Source organism: Erithacus rubecula (genome assembly GCF_903797595.1).
Source record: "Erithacus rubecula genome assembly, chromosome: 1".
In the NCBI taxonomy this organism is placed as follows: domain Eukaryota; kingdom Metazoa; phylum Chordata; class Aves; order Passeriformes; family Muscicapidae; genus Erithacus; species Erithacus rubecula.
Genome location: NC_136658.1, coordinates 74,334,436 through 74,357,636, shown reverse-complemented (window position 1 = coordinate 74,357,636; position 23,201 = coordinate 74,334,436). Strand labels below are relative to the sequence as shown.

Here is a 23,201-nt window from a genome sequence, read left to right as displayed (position 1 = left end):
AGATATTGAAAAAATGCTAAACTTATAGGGTGTTTTCTAACAAGATGCAGTACATTTCATAACACAAGCAGCTAAAAAGAGTAGTGTCAAAGATGTGGAAAGAAGCTTGAGTGCATGTCAGTCCTTTTATGTCTGCAAAGAGATAACATAGATATGGTAGATCAGCCCTAAATCTTACCTGACACCTTCTTAATTAATATACTACTTGTTGCAGTAGCCAAAGTGTCTTAAGAATAAGAACTTAGTTGTTTTTCCTCCTTCATTGTTATTAAGTTACGTGCTTCTCCAGCTTCAAATAGGTATATGCACATGAATTTTATTTGTAATGGTTATACTGCTCTAATGTTCACCTAGATTTAATTGATTTTAGATAGTTTTACTTTGTTTTTCATGTAGTAGTACTCAGTCACTTGAAAATTCCCTGTAAAAGAGACTAGAACAGGCTTTGTGTATGAATTAATGCCTCCCCATACTATGAAAACTGATATTTAAACCCCCTGAATTTCTTGTATTGCCTGTCCAAAGATAGGACAACTATAAAAACCTAAAGCTATTAATAGTATATTGCAAATAAAAAGTTACTGTTATAGTAATTCTTAATGTAGGCTAAATGAAAATGCAGAATGGATTCTTTAAGTTACTTGTTATTTCAGGCAACAAATGAATTCTACAATTCTTGTATGCAGCAGTACAAAAGACATCGTTTGTTCAGTTATTCATACAGAAATTATTTTTTTACTTGTGGATTTTCTAAGTTTTGTAAATGTGACTGTGACCTCTATTTAAATGGTTTACTATTCCTGGAAAGTGTGCTAATTTTCTATTCTTCTGAGTATCTTTCATGCATCTTTACTAAGCCTAATAATGTTCACTTTTCACAATTTATTCATCTAGTAGCTGCTTCCTGTCTGCAAGACAAACATTTGTTTTGGTGATAAAAATCTGAAACATCTGCTCTAACCTACTTCTTGGTATGTTTTTAGAAGAGTCATTTCAGGTCTGTGCACATGAGTTCTTAATGGATGAGACATTAGTTACTTCCTCCTTCTTTGAAAGGCAGTGTACTTGAACATCTCAAATAAAACTTGTTTCAAAATCTCACTTTGTTTCAGTCTAATATTATGAAATAAATTTTCTGTGTTATCCTGCTAGAAAATATTTAGCCTTTGCTTACACAAAAGCGGAAGTTCAGGTGGTAAGTACATTTCTGAGTCTGAAATTGAAAAGACTGTACAGAATCATTTTGGACAGGTGTTTACTCCTTGAATAGATACTTTTGACAATTCTTTAATTTCTTTTTTATTTTTAGAGCATTGAATGAAATGTGGAAATGTCAAAATCTGTTACGACATCAAGTAAAGGATTTAGTTGACCTAATAAAACAACCCAAAGTGAGTTCCCCTTATCTTTATTCCCAGTGAATATGCAGTTTTAATTTTAATTAATGTACTGTTTCTTAATTCCCTTGGTTTGGCTATCTCAAGCTTATTTGTAACAGCAGTTTGAAAATATTGTGAAAGTTAACTGATACTCCATTAGGCTACATTTGCTGAAGGAAATGTATATACATGGTGCTTGTAAAATTGAAGAGGAAAAGGGTATTTCAGAAACTTCTAAAATGTTTTGCCGGTCATTTAATAGTGAAATATTTTCTCCCAGTGTTTGAGTTGCATCTTGCCACGACTGTTCTGACTTTTGAGACAGGGCAAAACTATCATAATATTTTTGACTGCCAAATCAAATAATTAAGAAAAAATACTTATATAAACCCTCTTAAATTGTTATCTTATGTGTGATTAGTAACTTTAAAGAAATTGGAATATTCTTATCCTAACAGGTTACTAGTTTTTCGTCCCTCAGGAATTTATTGAATTTTGTATTGGAGATACCAGACTGCAATTTTATTTTCTTGTTTACAGATTTTCTCAGAGGGAAAAGTGAAAATTTATTGAGCATTTAGGGTATTCTCATAAAGTGAATTTCAGTTTGTTTAAGTTATATCTATGTTCATACAGAGTCTGGGGTAGGGAAATTATAAAACTAAATTCTTGGTATGGTTTAGAATATAATTAGAACTTGGCTTTAATGCTAGAAATTTGATCTGATGCTTTTTTAACAGAAATAATATAGAACAGAAAATGTTGCCATGCTCAAATTTCTTTGTGTATGTCTATGTGATTTTTGTTTTCAGTATGTGTATATAGTTGTGCTGAAGTAAATGTAATGATTATCTATTTGCTGAATGTGTCTGAACCAGGAAGAGTGGGCAGCCGTGTGGTTGGATTATCTAATCTGCTTAGAAATGTTAGTGTTTTGCCAATATAGAGAGAGAGACTGCAGTGAAATTACTAATTTTGACTTAATGCATTAAAAACATGCTGTAATGTGTTGAATTCTAAGTGCAGTAAATGCTAGCACAACAATACTTTATTGTATTTTGGTGACTGTATTGAAATGCTTTTCATGTATTGTTCTGTGGTGTAGGTTAAATACATTTCTGCATTTTATGCCTGAGTTAGTTGCTTGGTATTTTGCTTCTTTTCAGCTGAAAGTGAAATTTAAACTTTTTTTTTTTTTTTGTGCTTTCAGGGAATTGTGAAAGTTTTTTCTCAGTTGTAAAATATCAGATATGATTTGAATTTACCAGGAATGTTTTGATGCCAGCATAAGCATTGCATGCAAGACTATGCATGCTTTTGTCATGTTTGCATTTGTCCATCTGGACTTTATCCTATATTTTGCTCTTAAGTGCTAACTCTCTACACTTGGATATTCTCTTGAATAGTAAGACTACATGGGAGAATTTATTTGGCTTATGTTAGAGTAGAGCAGGGAAGAGAGGTGTCTGAGGGGGAGCTGAACATTGCTTTTTAAGTGTTCATTTGTTTGCTTTTGTTTCTCAATACCAGAATAAATAAGTACATTTTTGTGTAAATCAAAATACTAAATTAAGTAAAATTCCCCAACTCAAAACTGTTTTGCTGCCTGCAGTGGCACCTCAGACTGTCACATACAGTCCAAGTAATAATCTGGAGGCAAATATCCATTAGCAATTCAGAGCTATGTAAACATTTCTTTCTTTCAGGAAACAAAACTAAGATTAACTAGTAACCTTTTAGAAGGTATCTTTGTGTGCTTTTTCACTTCTGTCTAATTTCTTCATGTAATCATTACAGCTTAGTTGTTGATTTATTCTCCTGTAGCTGTTGTCCCTGTGCCAAGTGTAGGCATTGTGAGAGCTCTCAGAGATAAGGAGGAATGGAATAAGAAATAGTGTACAGATGTTACTACAAAGAAATTTTGATTAGGTAGTAAGAAAAAAAAATGCAGTAAGGGTTATCAAATATGGGAACAAGCAGCCCAGAGAGGCTGAAATAGCTTCATCCTTGTAAATATTTAAAATGCAACTAGAAGTTGCCTGAAGCAAAACCTGATCCTGCTTTGAGTAGGCAGTTCAACTGCATGACCTAAAGTTGTCACTGCCAACCTACATTATTCTGTAACTATAAATCTTTGAACTTCCCAGTCTATCTTTCTGCCATTTATTGAAACTTCTTCAAGATCTCCTGAGACAAATCACTATTGAGGAGGCTGAAAATGTGTTAAGGAACTTTTTATTGCTGTTGGTCATAATTTCAACTGACTTAAGACAGAAGGGACATCAAACTTGCCTTTAAGACAAGTTACTTTTCTGAAGAGTGAAAGCATAAATCACAGCTCCTCTTGTTTTCTCCTTCAGCAGTGGTGTACAGCAAAATAAAATCCATAACCTTCCCTATTCATATGTAGAAAAAAGGGTGAATGCTGTTTTGTGTCTATTGTGTCTATGATTATACTATTGGAGTATAATCATTTGCTGCAGATGAATGCATGATTATATAGATCAAGTGCCACAGCAGATTTTCTAAAGGGAAATGTTTATTAAATTTCTTTCATCTGTCATAATTCCATAGATTTATACTACTGCAAGTTAATACTTCTGCCTCAGATTATTTGATGTTTGGCTGAATTATTAGTAGTTGACTCAATCTTTGATGGGAGCTTTAGCCAGTACTTGAAGACTTAGCTAGTATGAGGAGACCAGAACAATCAGGATTAAAGAGACTCCACAGTTTCTGGTTTTCTCTTGAGTCACAAGAGGTTTGAATATGAGATGTCTGTATCTGCTGACAGCATTACTTGAATCCTGTAAATGATATCTGATTTCTGTCTTTTATCACTTTTTTGTCTGAACATGGGAGTTCAGCTGTGACAGCTAAGAGCCCTGAAAATGATGGCATTCTTCTGAGACTACACATTGCAGAAATAGCCCATTCAAGGTGTTCATAAGTTATATGGTACATTGAAAAGTAATAAAAGTATTTTATCTAAGTGATGCTGTAAGGATGATCTGCCTTTTACTTCCTGTGTCTACATTGAATTTGCAGTGGTGGTTTTTGATTCCTAACACACTTATGTGTTAGCAGAATGGATGCTGACTTGTTGTTAATGCAGTCTGTAATCTTCCTCACTCTATATTCAAATGGAAATAAATAATGTGAAATTTTTACTTAATCCATTTTTCTTTTGTGACTTGCAGACAGATGCCAGCAGTAAAGCTATATTCTCAAAAGTGATGGTTATAACAAGTAAGTCAGTGAAAGTATTTACAGTGTCTAAAAATTAAGTAGAACTATATTGCTTTCTTGCTTTAAAAATCATTTGGGATAATTTAAAAAAAGACATTTTGCAGCAGATAAAATTTAAAGCAAATAATGATAAATGGGATGCAGCAATATGATTTTAAGAATGAAGGCAACTCTAAGCAGAATTACTTTCTTGCTGTAAGAAGTCATGAGTCATGAAGCCTATCACATAGCATTTTGTCTGCATTGTGGACTAGTTCAAGGTCTAGATGATCTAGGGTGTTCATGTATGTTTTAGCATTTATTATAAAGTGTGTATTCATGGATGCTAACTAAACTACTAAGCTATGTACTAACTTAGTAAGTAACTCCTTGCTCAGCAGCAAGGAAAGCACTTGGAAAACTGAATAACTCCTGTGTGAACTGAACTATTAACAAAGAAATACCCAGTAACAAGCAACACTTTTTGTTCCCTGGGTCCACCATGTCAATAGCATTAAAACTAGTATGAAGAAAAACTTGCTTTGCAACTCTGAAAATTTGTTTTCAAATACACCTTTTATTTTAAAAAATGCCATCTGTTCTGGCAAAAAAAGTTACTACATAAGACTATGCATATTTTTGCAAAAAATGCAGAGGAAAAAAATGTACCCTGCTGCTTTGTTGGCCATGATCTCGATCCTTTTTTAATCAGTTTCTATTTTTTCTTATACTTTTAGTTCTGGATTGTATTTTTAAAAAAATTGATACAGCAAAACAAATTTGTAATAGAGCTTGTTTCGAACTAACCATCCTGTAGTGCTGCACCACATTCTGTACCAGCTTTGCTTAGCACTGGCTGGACCAAAAATATGAAGCATCTTAAATAGTAGACTTATCCTTTCCAATAAATTGCCTTTCTGTAATATAAAATGTAAATATAAAATGAGGATGTAGTTTAAGAAATGTATTTTAAATGCTTTTTTTTTTTTTTTAGGGGAGACGTTTTAAGCTGTTGTAAAGCTTATGTTTACTTAATGCATTTTAAATGCATCTTTTTTTTGGTTTTGAATGTTTTAAGCTATTGTAAAGCATATGTTTATTTAAGGGGTATTTAGCAAAAATACCCTTCTCGTTTTTCACACTTGTGGTATTGGGTGTTCTGTATACAGAGTATATTTTGTTGTAGAGTTTAGGCTTTGCAGTCTGAGGTCAGCTTCAGCTGTTAGTAATATTACTAGCTTGACCAACTAGACCTGCTGGAAAATGAGTGTGAAAGGTGTGGAAAGCAAATAGCCCAAGGAAATTTGTAGAAATTTTGGCCTGGTAGATACATCTGCACATTTTGAGTAGTTCTGTGGTCTGGGATTTTTTGTGGTTCTTCTTTCTGTTTGGTTTGGGTTTTGTGTGGTTTGTATGATGTTCTAAATTTGTGCAATTTACAGTACATAAATAGTGATTTATTTTGGTTATTTAAAGGAAACCTTCCTGATCCAGGGAAAGCTCAAGATTTCATGAAAAAGTTCACACAAGTTCTAGAAGATGATGAAAAAATAAGAAGTCAGCTAGAAATGCTTGTTAGCCCAACATGTTCTTGCAAACAGGCTGAAGGATGTGTGGTAAGAATTGCTTGCAAAGTGTGAATACTTTTGGAACAGAATTGATTAGAAATTTAATTGCAACTTACATTTCAGAGGGAAATAACAAAGAAGTTGGGCAATCCAAAGCAACCAACAAATCCTTTCCTGGAAATGATAAAGTTTCTTCTTGAGAGAATTGCTCCTGTGCACATTGATACTGAATCCATCAGGTACTTTTTTGTGTGTGTTGTCAGCCATAACCACAGGGTTTGTAATTGGGGTTTCTTACTTTGCCTTTAAGCACAAATAGTAATAGGCTGGGTGGGTGTGGCTTAAGGCTTGGTGACCTGCAATGTTTTCTTCTGTTTCACCTTGTATAGAGATTTTTGTGTCCTTGTTCAGAATGTAATCACAAAAACAATGGCTTTGTCATTCAGCTTATCTGGGATGACCTGTCATTAAAAGTGGATGTGTTGCTGATAGACAAAATATGGTTTGTAACCAGCTGACTTATTTTAAAATAAATATATGTCCTGACTTTTCAGTTGAAACTTTCAGCCCAGAATATTAGCTCACAGTGGCATAAATAGTAATGTAACTGAGGAAGTAAAGATTATGATGATGAGGCAGCAAGACTTCAAAGAAGAATAAGCCAATGAAGTTATGGTGGGGGTAGGGGAAAGTAATTGCTGAAATGTTTATTTCACTAACAGCAGTATTTGAAATTAGCCTTATTGTCAAGAAGAAATATGCAGGAGATAGGTATTGTAAATTTGTCATCAGCCCTTAGCAGAACTGTTAAATGTTTGGGTGTTTTTTTCCCTCTTGGTTAGAGACTAAGTACTGTAAACAGTTATTTTCCATCAGTTATTAAGAATCTGTAGTGAGTTGTAACCTTAGTGTAATTCTTACTGAGTTTGTTGCTTGTTATGCTCAAATTGTTTTCTTATTTTGGTCATCCTTCCAGAGTAATTTCTTAAAATCATGATGGATAAATAATTTAGAATGTAAGACTTCATAACCTTTGATTTGGATAGTAGATGACAAATTATGTATGTAGTTGACATACTTGTTTTATAATAAGCTTATGTTTTAAGTAAGGTACTTTAATAAGTTTTCAAAAGTTTAAGATATAATCATACCTGGTGGAATTGCAGTAACTACACAGCCTTGTTTTGTTTTCCTCTTCAGTGCCCTTATCAAGCAAGTGAACAAATCTATAGATGGAACAGCTGATGATGAAGATGAGGGTGTACCTACTGACCAGGCAATCAGAGCAGGTCTTGAATTGCTTAAGGCAAGTGTAGTCCTGGTGGTCAGTGTGCATGGGAAACTTTGCAAACACTTTCATTAAAATAAATTTTTAATTAGCACTTACTACTTTTAGTCAAAAGCATGTGATGCCTACCTGGAAGAACCTGGTTTGGTTTTTTGTGCTTTATGCTCATCTTATTTGACATATAAGTAAGGTTATTTTTAAAATGATTTAGAAGCTTTTCTGGAAGCTGAAAGTAGTTGCGTGTGAGACAGCAGCAGTAGAGTTTTATTAGAGCATGAATTCAGAGATTTGTAAATATATACTGTGGTATTGTATATCAATACAACACTGTGGTTCCTCTGTGCTCCACGAAAACTGGGGTCTTACCTCTTTCAGGTATGAGTAATTTTCAGATTCAGCTAACCTAGGAAAGACCATCAAGTTGTCCAGCTGAGAGTTGACTTCAGAGGCCTAGAAATCTGAAGGACTCCCATACTGAGGTTTTCAGAAACTTCTAGATTGACTAAGGACTGAGTAGATTCATCTGAAAGGGTGTGGCTCTTTATCCAGATGTGGACATTTAGATAAAAGTGCAAGATACCTAGTAGCACAAGAATGCATCTAAGTAAGAAAGAATGAATCATATTGTGAAGGACTATATGCTTGAATGAAGGCTTCCAAATCAGTATTTATGTATTTGTATGAATTGGCATTCACATTTTTAAGGAAGAGGAGTAAGACTGCCCTAAACAAAGAGGTCTATATATCATGAGAATAATACAGAGAGGACAAATATAGGAGTCCAGCATTGAGAATGCCATGTAAAGGAGGGGGAAGAAAGGTAACTTGGTTAAAATAGAAAACTACATATGAAGAAGTTTCTAGATTTTGAGGATTGTTTCTCTGCTATGGGTCAGAATATTATGTAGAATGAGTTTAATAATCAACAGCCACCTAAAAATTAAGAGAAGACCAAATTTTGAGGAGGATCAATTGAGGGTTTGTTTATTCTATTTTTTTTAACATGGGAAGACTGTCATACTTGAAAACAATCAAGTCCAAGAATCTGAAGGAGAGGTACAGAATCTGCTAAGTTGCTGTGGAAAGCTTGAGGGACTAGATACCCTATTGAATGTGTCTATGTTGCTATTTTAAAGATAGGAATTTCACTTCAGATCTTCCCCTGAGGAAACAAACATGAAGTCTGGAGGCACACAAGCTGGGCTCCTTTCAGAGGAACAAAATTGAGATGAGCTTCAGAAGTACATGTTGTGTTGCAGTGGCTCAAGTGGATTTAGTCAGTCTAAAAATACTCTGAAGTAAAACTCCTGGAGCTTGAATATTGCTTCCTTAGCATCAGTTGTGTTTCTCTTAAAACCTGCTCCTGCTGTAACCCAGTACTTGCTAATGTAGATGTAGCCACTGAGAAGTATAAATAAGTCAGAATAACAAGAAACTGAGACTGGGGAAATAAATTAATTCTAATGAGGTCATATATAAAGACAGAGAACTTTAGTAGCTACTAAAAAAAATAAAGAAGAGAAATGTGCATCATGGGTCAAAAACAGGGAGAGTATTATAAATGTTCCAGTATGGCAGTGGAAAATAACTCTTGATGAAGTGTCCTAATATAAGTGGGCCTTTAAAAAATGTTAACATGGCTTTCATCATATTTTGGCAGGTACTTTCGTTTACGCACCCTATCTCATTTCATTCAGCTGAAACTTTTGAATCTCTCCTTGCTTGCTTGAAAATGGATGATGAAAAAGTGGCAGAAGCTGCATTACAAATTTTCAAAAATACAGGAAGTAAAATTGAAGAAGACTTTCCTCACATACGATCGTAAGTTTTATATCTTAATCTGAGCAGTCATCTTTACTATATAGGATTTTGGAAGTGCTCACTCTGTTTTTTTCATCTCCTGTAGATGAAAATGTGATTATCCTGCATTCTTTTGGAAGAAAGTATTACTTCCAATTTTCAAAGATTTTTAAAATGTAGTGCTTTTTAAAGAATGGAAGTGAAATGAATATACCCAAAATAGTGACAGCTGGTATGTCACTAATACCACTATAATTTGTATTGTTGCCCTTCAGAATTACTTATTCTTTCCTAGGTTACATATACACATATATGTATGTATGTGTATATATATATATACATAAAATATACACAGTGTAAAAGCATTTCTTGAAATTTAATGGTGATATGGTAGGCAAAAATATTTTCAAAAGAACATTTTGTTTCTGTGCAGATATAAATGTCTATTTTGCCTCATGATATCCTATCAACAAAAATATTGGGTTTTTTTCTTGCAGGTTTTATAAATAACTTTTTTTTTAAAATTAAATTATCCAAGCAAAAGCAATTAGAGCTTTTGCAGAAGTGTTGTGGTTTTTTTTATATATATATCTGTACTTCTCTGCTAGTTTGATGTTTTGAAAAATTTTCAGTTTGTGAAACTACTTATCTCTTGGTCTGTTTGTTTGTTTGTTTTGTTGCACAAATATTTAGTGCTTTGCTTCCAGTGTTACATCATAAAGCTAAAAAGGGACCTCCTCGTCAAGCCAAGTATGCTATTCACTGTATCCATGCAATATTTTCCAGCAAAGAAACACAGTTTGCACAGATATTTGAGGTAACATTAGACATTTAACTTACTTTTACAGATTTTTTTATATTGCACATGTAAACTAAGGGATGTAGTTGCAAGTTGTAGCAAATTTTGGAAATATGTTTTTCCCCTTTCCTTTTGTTCTTACATGATTTTGGCCTGAAGAATGGTAGTAGAGGGTATTCCTGTATCTCATGGTTCATCATGTTTTAGATTTACATATTTTAAGAGCTGATAGAGCAAAATCAAGTGCTGGACTATGTATTAGAACTATGAACTATTTATGGAAAGAAGAACCATATACTACTCCTTAGTCTGGTTGAAAATGGTCAAAAGTATTTAAATGGTTTCAGAAATTATGGAAAACTGAATTGTGGTACAGACTAAATAAATTTTATAGTTTTAACTGCAAATATACTTTTTAATTAGCGGTCATCAGCCTCTTATCTTGCAGGCTGAATCACAGTCCATTACAGGATTTGCTATCTCAAGATCTAATTCTCCTACAAGAAAATAGGCTTTTTAATCCTTTGTCTACTAAATGGTCATGCTTGAGCTGTCACTTTTTGAATTGTGCAGAGGTGATAAATATTTTGTCTGTCATCTTGACGTTTCCTCTGACTTGAGGAAGACTTGATGGGTTGGTGAATGTATCTTTAAAATGAAATAATCAATAGTTCTTTTAAAATTGTTTTTCTGAAGTAGACATGGACAACTTGGTACAAAGTTGAGATAGTAAGACACAGATTATATCAGTAATACCTACATTTGTTCCCTTTTTTTTTTAGCCACTGCATAAAAGTCTGGATCCAAGCAATTTTGAGCACCTCATTACACCGTTGGTTACTATTGGCCATATAGCCATGCTTGCACCTGACCAATTTGCTGCCCCTTTGAAATCTTTGGTTGCTACTTTTATTGTTAAAGATTTGCTAATGAACGATAGGGTGAGTATTTTTAAAACCTTGCATTAAGAGTATGCTTTTCATGTGGTGTCATGCTCAGAAAGTGCTTGGGAAAATATTTGGCATACTGGTTCTGCTTTTTGTATACAGTTGTATTTCGATTTCTTCAAAAGTTTGACTCCATTGAAAACCTGCAGTACAGGAGAGTTCTAGTAATTTGGGAATCTTACAAAAGTTATGAGCTGCATAGCACAGCATTTCATCACTTGTGACTTGGCTTTGGTTAAAAAGGGGAAAATTGTTATGAGTTCACTCTGTTTCTTATCTTGAGCGAGTTGTGATTTTTAGGAAGTATATTACATTTGAAATTAAAATATGCTATTTAAAATGAAGACTGAATTTTAGTTTTTTGAACCATTTTATATTAATTATAAGGTGATTATGAAATAAAAAAAATGAACTCATGCATTGTTAGAAATTGCTTAGGGAAAGATACACTGTCTAAAACAGTAAAATGATTCCAATCTACTGGATATGGAAAAGCTGGAAGTTTTTTTTCAAAGCAATGGCTATTACACTCTAAAGGAATAGTTTTGAGGTAACAACAAACAATCCCTTTACTGAACTTAAATTTGCTGATACTTGGATAGTGAGATATGACACTTCTGTAGTGGTTACTTCTTTAGGATATGGAAAGCATAAAGCTGACCAGTACAGTGCTGCTGTATTGTTTCTAGAAGCAAACAGGAAAGAGGAGGTTACAAGTTTCACTGAAGAGTAACAGTAATGTAACAAATGTAACATTTGGTTTAGCTTCCAGGAAAAAAGACAACAAAACTTTGGGTCCCAGATGAAGAAGTGTCTCCTGAAACCCTTGTTAAAGTAAGTAGCACATACTCTTTTCCTATCTATTATGTTTATTATACTTTATAAGGATTTTCTCTTAAGAACATATATTATAATTATTTATGCATAAGTTTATGTATGCATTTCATTAAGTTTGTATATAAGCTCTTTGTACGTTTAGTTTTGTTTTCTGACACTTAACTGTGATGATAGCTGGATTACTTACAGTAAAATTATTTTTTCCCCTTCAACGTAGGAGTTAAATAGTACAGAAATTTTGTTGAAAGTCTTTCCTTTTCTCTTGAATATTTATGACATTCCAAGAAACTTGCAGTGTTGTTTCAGAAGAAGAAAAATGGGATTTGGATTTGTCAGTTTCCTCAAGTGAATAAATCTGTTACATTGCTTATTTTTTTATGTGTGCAATGTATATTAGAGAAAAACCTGGATTTAAGGAAAAAATCACTTTAAAATGGTAGGGGGTTTGTTTTGGTACTTTACTTTAAAATGCCATCTCAAGCTTTTTCTTATTTTGAAGTAAGTGTATTCCGTTTTCTATGCTCTGTAAGAGATACTGTCAGTCAATTTTTCAGTGAATTAGGAATAGACTCATGATGTGGAAAATACATTCTTTATCTGTGTTTGGTTTTTAAATGCTCTTCAGAACAGGGATAAATTTTGGTTTCGCATCTTTCAGAATGGGATACTTGTCTTTTGTAGTATGTTCTATGTTATATCAGTTGTTTAGTTTCTAATGTCTTTTGAGTGAAGTTGCTCTTATTTTAAAAAATTCTTTGCCTTCTCTCAAAATTGTTAAGCTATTCTGAGCAGCCTTGTTTTTCTGCTTGGTTAGCAAGTACTTTGGTTTGCAGTTTGGAAAGTCTTGGGTTTTTTTGGAGTTGATTTGTTGCTTTTAGTAGTTTGACTACACAAAGGATATTTTTCATATTTGTGTGATTCCATAGTTACACATACACTCCAAAAATTGTTAGAAGAATGCACCTTTGTTTTAATCTAATGAAGTGCTAGACATGATTAAATAGACATGATTTCACTTCAGTGATTATGCATGTAACTTGAAGTAGTAAATATTAATTGTTTTTCTTAATTATTTTAAACTATTTGTGGAGCCGTAATAACTCTCTAAAATGTACTTTTATAATGATAATACTTGTCATACATTTGGCTCTTTGGAAGGTAATTAGCTCCCAGAAATTCTTAAGGCAATTGGAATTTGAAGCCAAGCCTGAAAACTATAAGAAGCATTTATTTACAGGTGAAAACAGGTTACTGTGAAAATTGATTTGCAAATTTAATTAGCATTCATTACTGCTACTATTAATTAGTATTTATTACTACATACTTAATGTATGCATGTAGACCATGCCATTAGTTTATAAATTATTTCTCTGTGATTGTGTACTTTTCTTCATTCTTGTTTTACAAGCTTCTTTTTCCTTTTGTAATGTTATTATATATCTAATGGGAATTTTAAAATTAGCAAGTTGGAGTGTGAAAGTGGGAAGGACTGCTGAAAAGTAACTTTTAGTTTTGTCCAGCCTAGTTCAATCTCGGTATGGTTGATTCACTGGACTTGTTGATCCTTGTGGGTCTCTTCCAACTCAGAATATTCTGTGAATTGCAGCAATATATAAATGTGTTCTTTTTGATCCAGTAACATTTTCTTAGCAAGTATAAACTGTTCAGCCTATTTCACAATGTAAGGTCAATTAAGAAAATGTTTTCAAAGAACAAAATATGTGATTCCTTATAGAAGAAGCAGCTCAAACTTTAACATGTAAAAATGTAAAGTTTTTATTTGCTGTAATACATGCTTGGGACTTTTCAGTGTAAAGCTGCTGTTCTAGTGAGAGTATGTCTAGTTATCTTTCAGTATTTAAATGATATTTTACAGTCCTGACAGACTTATGTTTGTACCAGCAAAAAGCATCTGGGAAAAAATACCACGTGATAAAAATAAGATAAAGATTATTTTTAAAATGAGGCTTTTGATATGATTTGACTTTTTGGTATCTATTTTCTTTTTTTCAGATTCAGGCTATAAAGATGATGGTTCGGTGGTTGCTAGGAATGAAGAACAATCACAGCAAGTCAGGAACATCTACTCTGAGATTGCTAACAACAATATTACACAGTGATGGAGATTTAACAGAGCAGGGGAAAATAAGGTATATAACAGATGGTAATCTTTTCATGTCTGTGATGATGGAGTGGGGGACAGAGTTTTATTTGAAATAGTGTGCAAACTATTCTGTTAGACTGCTTTATACAATTTAGACATCTTATTTCATAAGATATGATGGTAAGCTTGACTGATTCCTACATAAACTTGCTGTGTCTCAGGTTTTGTAACACTGTACACACAGCTGAATTTTAGGTTTTATATTCTTGCTTTTATTTATCTCTTCCATAGGCCATTACTCATATTTCAGGAATAAACTGTGCAACTTTTTCCTTCCCACTGAAAATTTGTTTTAATTTTTTATGCAGCTTGCTGTTCCTGGTGTGCCAATTGCTGTGTATGCCAAATGGCAATGAGTGGGCTTTCTAATAAAGAATAATAATGTGTCATATAAACCAGGTGGAAATACTTAATACGCAAGACACTTCTGCTTGGAAGCAGGCTAATCCTTTGAGGTCTCTAGAACTGAAAACAAGGAGTAAATGTGTAAACAGGATTAAGTCTCAATAAATAATTTACCTTTTAGGTGACTGTTAGACAACTTGTTTTTCTGGATATCTTCTTAATCCTCTGTGGTAGGAAACGTGACAAATTGTTAATTACTATTGCTTACCGAACATTGAAAATTGATGTCTACAAAAGCCATTAAGGGCATGGATAGATTGTGTCAGTATGTTTAAAAAGGTTCTGATTTTCAGCTAGAGTTCATGTTATACAGTAGTTATGCATATAGAATCCATATTGTGTGTGCTAAATTGCAAACCTGAGAACTATCTAGTATATTATCTTTGTAGCAACTGTGTAGTCTGTCCTAAAGTTCATTGTAAATAATTGTTTCGTAGTTTTAAATTCTGTAATGTGACCATTGGTAGCAGTTGCCAGGGAGATGAGTGGAAGTAATTTAGCTTTTCAGCAGGACTACTTGGAGCACATAGTTGTGTTATGCAGTAGTTGGTAAATAGATTAGTTCTCTAGTATGTTTTCATTAGTTCTCTGTGTGTTCTCATGCTTGGAATGATGATTCCTTACTGTGCTTGTTTCAGAAATTTAGTTTTCCCACTCCTTTTCTACTCGAAAGTAATAGTAGAAACTTTATATAATGATATGATCAGTTCTTCATTTTAAAATTAAGGTAATGGAGGGCTAGGGCTCACTGTCCTTTCCGGGTAGGGAGAATGCTGCAGTGACATGTGATGTTGCAGTGGAGGTAACCCTTCAACCCCTGAGCTTGTGCTCTGCCTGGGGATGGATGTTGAGCCAACAGAGACCTTATGGGTTAGGATTGAAGAGCAGACTGCTCTGGGTAACATTGTGGTGAGTGTCTGCCTAGGGACTCCTGACCAGGAAGAGGAAATGGATGAGGCCTTTAAACAGCTGCAAACAGCTTCATGTATGCATGAAGCTGTCTTTGGCCCTAGTGGAGAAATTCAGCCTCTCCAATATCTGCTGGAAGACCAACACAGCAGTGCATAACAATACAGGGCAGCATCAATGACACTTTTGGCACAACTGGTAGAGGACTTAATGAAGAGAGGCTCTCTGCAGGACCTCATACATGCCTTCTAGGAGAGGCTTACTGGGAATGTGAAGATTGAAGGCAGCCTTGGCTATAAGGACCCTAAGATGCTGGAGCTCAAAATCCTGAGTGCAAGAAGGAGGTCAGAAGGCAAGATTGGACTGGACTTCAGGAGAACAGTCTTGGGTCTCTACAAGAATTTGCTTGTAGGGTCCCATTGGATAAGGCCTGGAGGGAAGAGGGGACCCGGGAAAGCTGGTTACCTGGTATTGGAAAATCACTCCTCAGTGCTCAAGAGTCGTCACAGCAGAAAGTCAGGTGGATACTTCAGCAAACCATACCTGGGATGAGCAAAATTCTCCTGGCAAAATTCGAACACAAAAAGAGGGATTGAGAGCAGCCCTGTAGAGTGTACTACTTGGGGACACTAGTGGATGGAAGGGTGAACATGAGCCAACAATGTGTGCATACATCCCAGAAACCAGCTGTGTCCTGCATCAAAGGAAGCGTGGCTAGAGGTGGAGGAATTTGATTCTGCCTCTTCAGCTCACTCTGGTGAGACCCTGTGCAAAGCACTGCATCCAGCTCTGGGGTTCTCAGCACAGGAAACACATGGACCAGGAGGAGTGTGTTCGGAGAAGGATCACAAAAGTCATCAGATGGTTGGAACATTTTGTGAGGAAAGGCTCAATGAGTTGGAGTTGTTCAGCATGGAGAAGAAAAGGGTCTGGGGAGACCTTATTGTGACCTGTCAGTATTTAAATGGAGCCTGTAGATAGAAGGAAAAAAAAAAATTATGGTGAGAATGATGAAACACTGAAACAGGATGCCCAGGGAGGATATCTGCCCCATCCCTGGAAACATTCAGAGTCAGGCTGGACACACCTCCAAGTACCTGCTCATTGCAGGGGGTTGGACTAGATGAGCTTTAACAGTCCTGTCTGGCCCCAGCTGTTCTATGGTTGTATGAGTTGTACAGAAGGAGGAAGCAGAGATGGTTAATCTGGCAGGAGTACAGAGAACACCATCTGAGATACAGTTAGGAAACCAAATCCCAAGTGGGATAAAATCTAGTGAGAAGTGGCAAAGGCTACCAGAAGAGCTTCTGTAAGTAAGTGACAAAAGGAAGACTAGGGAAAATATGCACCCACTGCAGAATGAGGCAAGAGCCCTGTTGATGGGACATGTAATAATTATTTTGTGATTTTCATTGATGCTTTTCAGGAAACCTTCAAACTGGTAGAAGGGCCAATCCATTGTGAGCTATACTGCCTACATTAACAATTACTCTCAAAACCTGAAGCAGACAAGATGATGTTTCAGGCCTGTTATTTCTGCATGGAACTTGCTGACACTTCCTGACCTTTGTTCTTCACCCATTGAGTGCAATAAGGATATCTTCTTTCTGACTATGCTTACTGTGTCCATTCTGTGCAAACTTGATACTGTTCCTTCTGACTTGGAGTAGGCTTTGAAAAGAGTAAAATTGTCTGTTCAGTACGGAATATAACCTTTTAGACTGTACTTGATACGAGGTCATTCTGTGTGAGTCAGTTTTAGTGTTCATGGCTTGCACTTGTGTTTTAAACAGTGTTTAATAATTTGCTAAAGGTAATTGAATTAAGTGAAAGTGGCAGAGCTCAGGAGCCTTAGATGCTGCTGAGGCCATCAGTCATATTGTAATCTTGATGTTATGCCCTCATCTGCTTCTGCCTCTTGAAATCTGCATAACTCTACCTTTCAGTGACTGTGTAAGGGAATTTTTTTTTTTTTTTTTTACTTCAAAGCCTGGAGTAGGTTCAGCCTGGAGTGTCAGGTGAAGGCAAGGTCCCACTTGGACAACAAATGCCTTCTGTTGTTCATCCTTCACACTCTGAAGTAGTAGGATTGATGACTTTTTTGAAGTGCTTTTAAATCAACAACTGATTTCTTTGAGATGTCAGCATGTGTAGGTTAAATTCATCAGTCTTGTAATTTTTTTAATATCAAGTTTTATCAATAAACAGTTTCTAAACTGTCCACGTATTTTTAATTTTATAAGATATGAAGTGGAATTGAGATTTTAATGAAATACTGTCTGTATTTTTTCTTAAACTAATGCTCACCAAGAGAAAAAATTTTAAAAACCTTTTGGAGTCTAGAATATCATAGATCTGTGCTGTAGAAAATTTGCCACACATCTGATATAACATTTTCAGTGGTTGTGTTCAAAAGACATTTTGCTATTGTCTTGGAATAAAATTCACTTAGTCATGTATTACAGTGTATAATTAATCTTAATTTATTTTGGCCTGAAGAATGGATTTTGAGCTGGAAAAGTTTGGCAACTTTGAGGACTAGAAATGGGCCGGCTGTTTCTTTGGCAGGACTCCCCTGCTGAAGGAGAACTGGCAAGCTGAACAGAAGTATCCTACTGGTAGATGTAGTCTCTTGGGGCAGTATGGACTGTCCTGGCTCAATGCACAGCTAGAACTGTTTCACACCTATGTGGAACTTTTAGGAAGTTCGATGGAAAATTTTTTATTACCAGGTTGGGACCAGGTAAGGATAAGTAGGAATAGGCTGTAAAATTTGGTCCCATGAAAATTACTTTTTGTTTGAATTGCTTATGTTGGTATGGGAGTGGCTAAGTTCACAGGAACTTCTTTCCTTTTAAGGACTTGTTTTTCAGTGATGTAAACTAACTGGATTTAATTAAGTCAAATAATTACATAATTTTTTTATTAATTAACCTTCACAATCCATGTGCTTGTTTTTCAGTAAACCTGATATGTCTCGCTTGAGGCTGGCTGCAGGAAATGCTATTGTGAAGTTGGCACAAGAACCTTGTTACCATGAAATCATCACCTTAGAACAATACCAGCTGTGTGCATTAGCCATAAATGTAAGGAAATTTGTTGTGGGTTATCAGCTGATGTATGAGTATATAGTTGTTCATTCTGTATGTTATGTGTATTTCTGGGAGTCTGGTTTTAATCAAGATATTCAGCCTTGGCATGAAATTATTTCTCTGTTACATAATCCTGAAAACTAGTACTGGGCTGTCCATTGGGGGAAATACTAACTTTGAGTAGTCAAATGTCAGAATACTGCTAAACTAAGAAATGCAGTATGTATTCAAGTAATATCCCAGCTGCATGGTAACATTACTAGAAGTTAAAATGAGATGATCTGAAGTATGTTGAACTGTGGTGAAAACGGTGGCCTTGGTTTCTCAGTACTTAGGTAGAATGTATTTGGAATGCAGAGGTCTGCAAAAATAATAAGCATCCTTCAAATATTAGAAGAAATAGGGAGATAATCCTTGGCAGATGCTGGAATTTTGCTCCTTAACTTCTGCCTGTGAGCCCATAGTAAGCAAATAACTCTCTAAATCTGCCTTAGCAAATCATGCAGAAATTGATTTATACCCCAAGAGTAAGATGGCCATGAAGGGACTTGTGTTGGTGTTATTTGTGTAGCTGCTGGTATTCTGGCTTTCCAGAAGTCAAGAAATCCTCTGGAGGGAATCCTAACAAGAAGATATCTGCAGTAATAATGATATGCCATCTTAGACCTTACTTACTGTGTCCAGCTAAAGCTTTAAAAGCTGTGACCCATTTTAAATATCAGAAGACTTTAATTGGCATTTAATCTTTGAAAATGGCTCTTGGGTGGATATTTCATAAGGTATCTTTTTTTAGTTTCTAAAGTTGCTTGGAGTTGGTTACAGTTAGTCTAGAAAAATCCTGTATCAGAGCAAGACAATCCCTATTAGTCTTGTTTTAACTATGTTTATGTGGATTTTAAGCTTCTGTGTTCCTATGAAAAGGAGTCCTTACTCAGTTCCCAAATGCTATAAAAAACAAGACAAGTGGAATAAAGCTTTAAACTATTTAAGCAGATGAAATCTAGCAAAACTACAGCTGTAATTCAGTGGTAATAATAAAGGTCTTTACACCTAAAGCAAAATCTGATACTTTTCAGCTTTCCTATTCCAAAACTGAATAGAAATGTTAGTCTTGTCTCAAAATGAGTTATAAAGATTTTTATGGTTAAAAATAAAATTAGTCAAGAGAAAAATAGGCTCTCAATGTAATCTGTCTCTACTCCAGGAGGGATACTCAAGCTGGATCTTGTCATGCCAAACTAGCCTTGTCCATGTAATGTTTGTATGTTCTGTTTTCTTATGAACCCAGTGGATCAAAATCTGTTAATTTCTTCAGTCATTTCCCTCCTGTGCCAAATCTTTCTTTATTGCAAATGTTAACCTTGTAGTTCCTGTCAGAATTTTGCATCATTGTTTTGATACTCTTTTCAGTATGTTAGGATGTCCTCCACTATCTCTCACTTCTATCACTTATTTTTCAGCTATAACAGTCTTAACTGTTAGTGGATATTCTAACAGCTGTGTTGTTACCTTTTTTTGTGTCTAATTTCCCTGAATTTTCTAAAGGGAATTTTGTGAGATAAGATTCAAATTAGAACATGATGGGATTCTCAAAATTTATGAACCAGTTGGTATCACATTTTACTGTAGCATTATAGCATACTTTGGACTGGAGGGAACCCATAAAGATCACCTCATTAAACTTCCCTGCTGTGGTCAGGGACTTGTTCCACTAGAGCAGGTTGCTCAAAGTCCTGTCCAACCTGGCCCTGAACATCTCCAATGATGGAGTGTCCACAGGTTCTCTGGGCAACCTGTTCCAGTGTCCTGCCACTCTCACAGTAAAAAATCTCATCCATATGTCCAATCTCACCTCTTTCAGTTTAAAATGTTGCTCCAGAGCTGGACACAGCACTCTACGTGGGGGTCCCATGAGAGCAGATTAGATGTCAAGAATTCCCTCTCTGACCCCACTGGCCATTCTCCTTCTGATGCAGCCTAGAACATGGCTGGCTCTCTGGGCTGCAAGTTCATGTCCAGTTTTTTCATCCAGAAGTGACCCCAGTTCTTCTCTGCAGGGCTGCTCTCAATCCCTTCATCCCTCAGTCTGTAGGGATACAGAGGATTGCCTGGAGCCAGGTGCAAAACGTTGCACTTGGGACTCTTCAACCTCCTGATGTTCCCCTGGGCCCAGTCCTCAAGCCTGCCAATGTTCCTCTGGATGGCAGCCCTTCCTCCAGTGTATCAACTGCACCACTTGGCTTGGTGTTACCCACAGGCTTGCTGAGGGATGCTCTCAACCCTCCAATCTGTGTAATTATCACAGATGAACAATGCTGGTCCCAGTATTCCCATGTGCACCAGTTGTTACTGATCTCCATTTGGACATTGATTTTTGGTTTTTTTGTTTTGTTTTGTTTTTTGTTTTTTGTTGTTTTTTTTTTTTTTGTTGTTGTTGTTTTTTTTTTACTGCAATCCCTTAACATGGCCATCCAGCCAGTTTCTTATCAGTTGAGTAGTCCATCTCTGAAACCCAGATCACTCCAATTTAGGGACAACAATGCTGTGTATACCTGTGTCAAAGCCCTTACACAAATCCAGGTAGGCAGCATCAATTGCTCATCCCTTATCCATTTGCACATTCACTTCACTGGAATAGCTTAGACCAGTCAGGCATTATTTGTCCTTTGTGAGGATGTGTTGGGTGTCTGTAATGCCCTCCCTGTGGATATCCATATGCTTTGTCATCACTTAAAGGATAATCTGTTCCTTTGTAGTATCATTTGTCACATTTCCCTCTTCATTTATTGGTATTTCTTTGCCTTTTGTGACTTTCTAAGTTGTTTTCTAGAATTTAGATTGTAAGCTCTGTCAGGTCAGGAATTCTGCTTTTCGTTTTCACTGATGATCATAATGGATTTTGAATACTTAAAAATAACTTTTCCAGATGTTTTTGAGGCCTTCTCCAATTTCTTTTCTCACTGTCAGTGGAGCTGCTCAGATGCAGAGCAGCTGTAATGGCTTTCATGATTTTTTCACTTAAAAATGGTACTGTGTTTTGTTTTGTTTTAGCTTTTTATCATGTGCACATATGCATACATATATGCTTAGGGGTTAGTATTAGAATCCATTTCTTGATGGTAGATACTGATTTCTTTAAAAGTTTATTTATTCTTTACACTTTCAAGTCTAGCCACAAATCAGGTGACATCAAGGCCGAATCTAGTTTTGTGTTATTTAATTCACAGCAAAGATCCTTTAAGTGGGCAAATCAGAGAATAGATGAAAAAAGCAGTAATCTTACTTTTATGGCCTGTGATGATTACACAGATTTTACTGTGGTTCTCTGCTGGCACTTTTTTTTTTCCTCTGATGCTGCTGTTTTATAGTGTGTTCTGCACTCCAATCATTACACATAATAAAATTTTGTCACTAACTGTTGAATAAAAGTGGCATTGGTGAACAGGGGCTTTATGATGATGAAATGCATATAGTTTTAATAATTTTAAAATAGGCTAAACACATATGTAACTTATCTTATAAGCTTACCAGCAGTTGACTTCTTTGATCTCCAGAATAAATATTGATGTCAGCAGAGCTTCATATTGAAAGAGATTGAAAAGTAATTGATGATAGTACTTCAGTGTTTAACAAGCTTTAAGATCTGACAAGCTTTGCTATTGAAAATGCAATTTAATTGTATTTAGAATAAATCTTGTAGATTGCATAAGTTTCATTTGTTTAAAAAAATCCCAGAGCCTTATTAGTTTCCTTTGTTAACTCAAGATGTTGTATTTTATGAATCAGAGCCGTGTCTGAGTGGTACATGATGTTTTGCAAATATGTATTTTTTTGATGCTTTTAAATGGTGAACTTCTGATGAATTGGCATTAAATTCAGAGATGTAGATATGTAAATTGGATTAGTTTATGGGGTTTGTGTATGCTGTTAAAAATAGCATACTTTGATTTTGTCCCCCATCTTCCTCGTGAACTAGTGTAACTGAGTCGAATTTAAGGTTATTCCCAATATTAAAAGATAAAGAAATTACAATCATTCCAATTGACCACACAATACCATCTGTAACAACCAACTGTACCTCCCTGTCCTCTGAGACAAGATGTTTCCCTGCTGAAACACCATCTAGGCATCAGTCTCTTCTGAGTCTCCTAAAGGCTTTAGACTTGGTGAAAAGAGGGCTCTATCTTAGCCTCCTGTGGGGGTGGATTTGCTATGAGGAGACAAGAGATGTTGAGCACATCTCACGGTTTGGGTTTGTGGGCTTGAGTCACCTCAGCTCTGGCTACAGCAGGTGTTTCAGGATTTCAGTCCACAGAGGGGGAGTATTGCTTGGAGCACTAAAAGGAGAAAATGGGGCTTGATGGAAAAAAAATTCTTCTCAATTTCATTTCTCATGGGGACAGAGGGACTACTGTTTTATCTAATGGATGATCTCTCTTGATGCCATTTGCAAATTTAGCAGACCCAGTGTTTCCAGTGGCTAGGTTTTGGCTCTGTACTTCCAGTTTGCTGATAACTGGAAACCCTCTTCAATCCTTTCTGTCTTTGCAACTGTCATTTGACTAAAATAGATGCTTACCTCTGTTCATATTTTTTTCTTCATATTCAAAGAGAAATCTTTCCTCTTGACCGTTTTTTTGGCAGGTTAAATGTCCCAAACTATTTTGGTGACCTTGTTTACCTTATGCTTTTCTGCATATTTTCTTCAAAGTCTTTTCTACATGTGTTTGTTTCCTTGTTCTGTGTTAGTAAATGGTTTGTCATGTATTGAATGGTATGTGTAGG

At 35.4% G+C, this 23,201-nt stretch overlaps 1 protein-coding gene across 4 annotated transcripts in view; it reads left to right on the top strand.

Annotated features, from left to right (window-relative positions):
* The window catches only part of PDS5B (PDS5 cohesin associated factor B), a 96,809-nt gene that overhangs the window by 52,701 nt on the left and 20,907 nt on the right, over positions 1-23,201 (top strand). For all 4 annotated transcript variants that reach the window (XM_079322384.1, XM_079322382.1, XM_079322383.1 and 1 more), the window contains exons 14-24: positions 1,310-1,391; positions 4,580-4,628; positions 6,084-6,223; positions 6,299-6,414; positions 7,376-7,481; positions 9,124-9,284; positions 9,957-10,080; positions 10,845-11,003; positions 11,775-11,843; positions 13,860-13,996; positions 18,287-18,410. In XM_079322384.1, the coding sequence (XP_079178510.1) occupies positions 1,310-1,391; positions 4,580-4,628; positions 6,084-6,223; positions 6,299-6,414; positions 7,376-7,481; positions 9,124-9,284; positions 9,957-10,080; positions 10,845-11,003; positions 11,775-11,843; positions 13,860-13,996; positions 18,287-18,410 (1,267 nt within the window). The remainder of the gene's footprint in view (positions 1-1,309; positions 1,392-4,579; positions 4,629-6,083; positions 6,224-6,298; positions 6,415-7,375; positions 7,482-9,123; positions 9,285-9,956; positions 10,081-10,844; positions 11,004-11,774; positions 11,844-13,859; positions 13,997-18,286; positions 18,411-23,201) is intronic.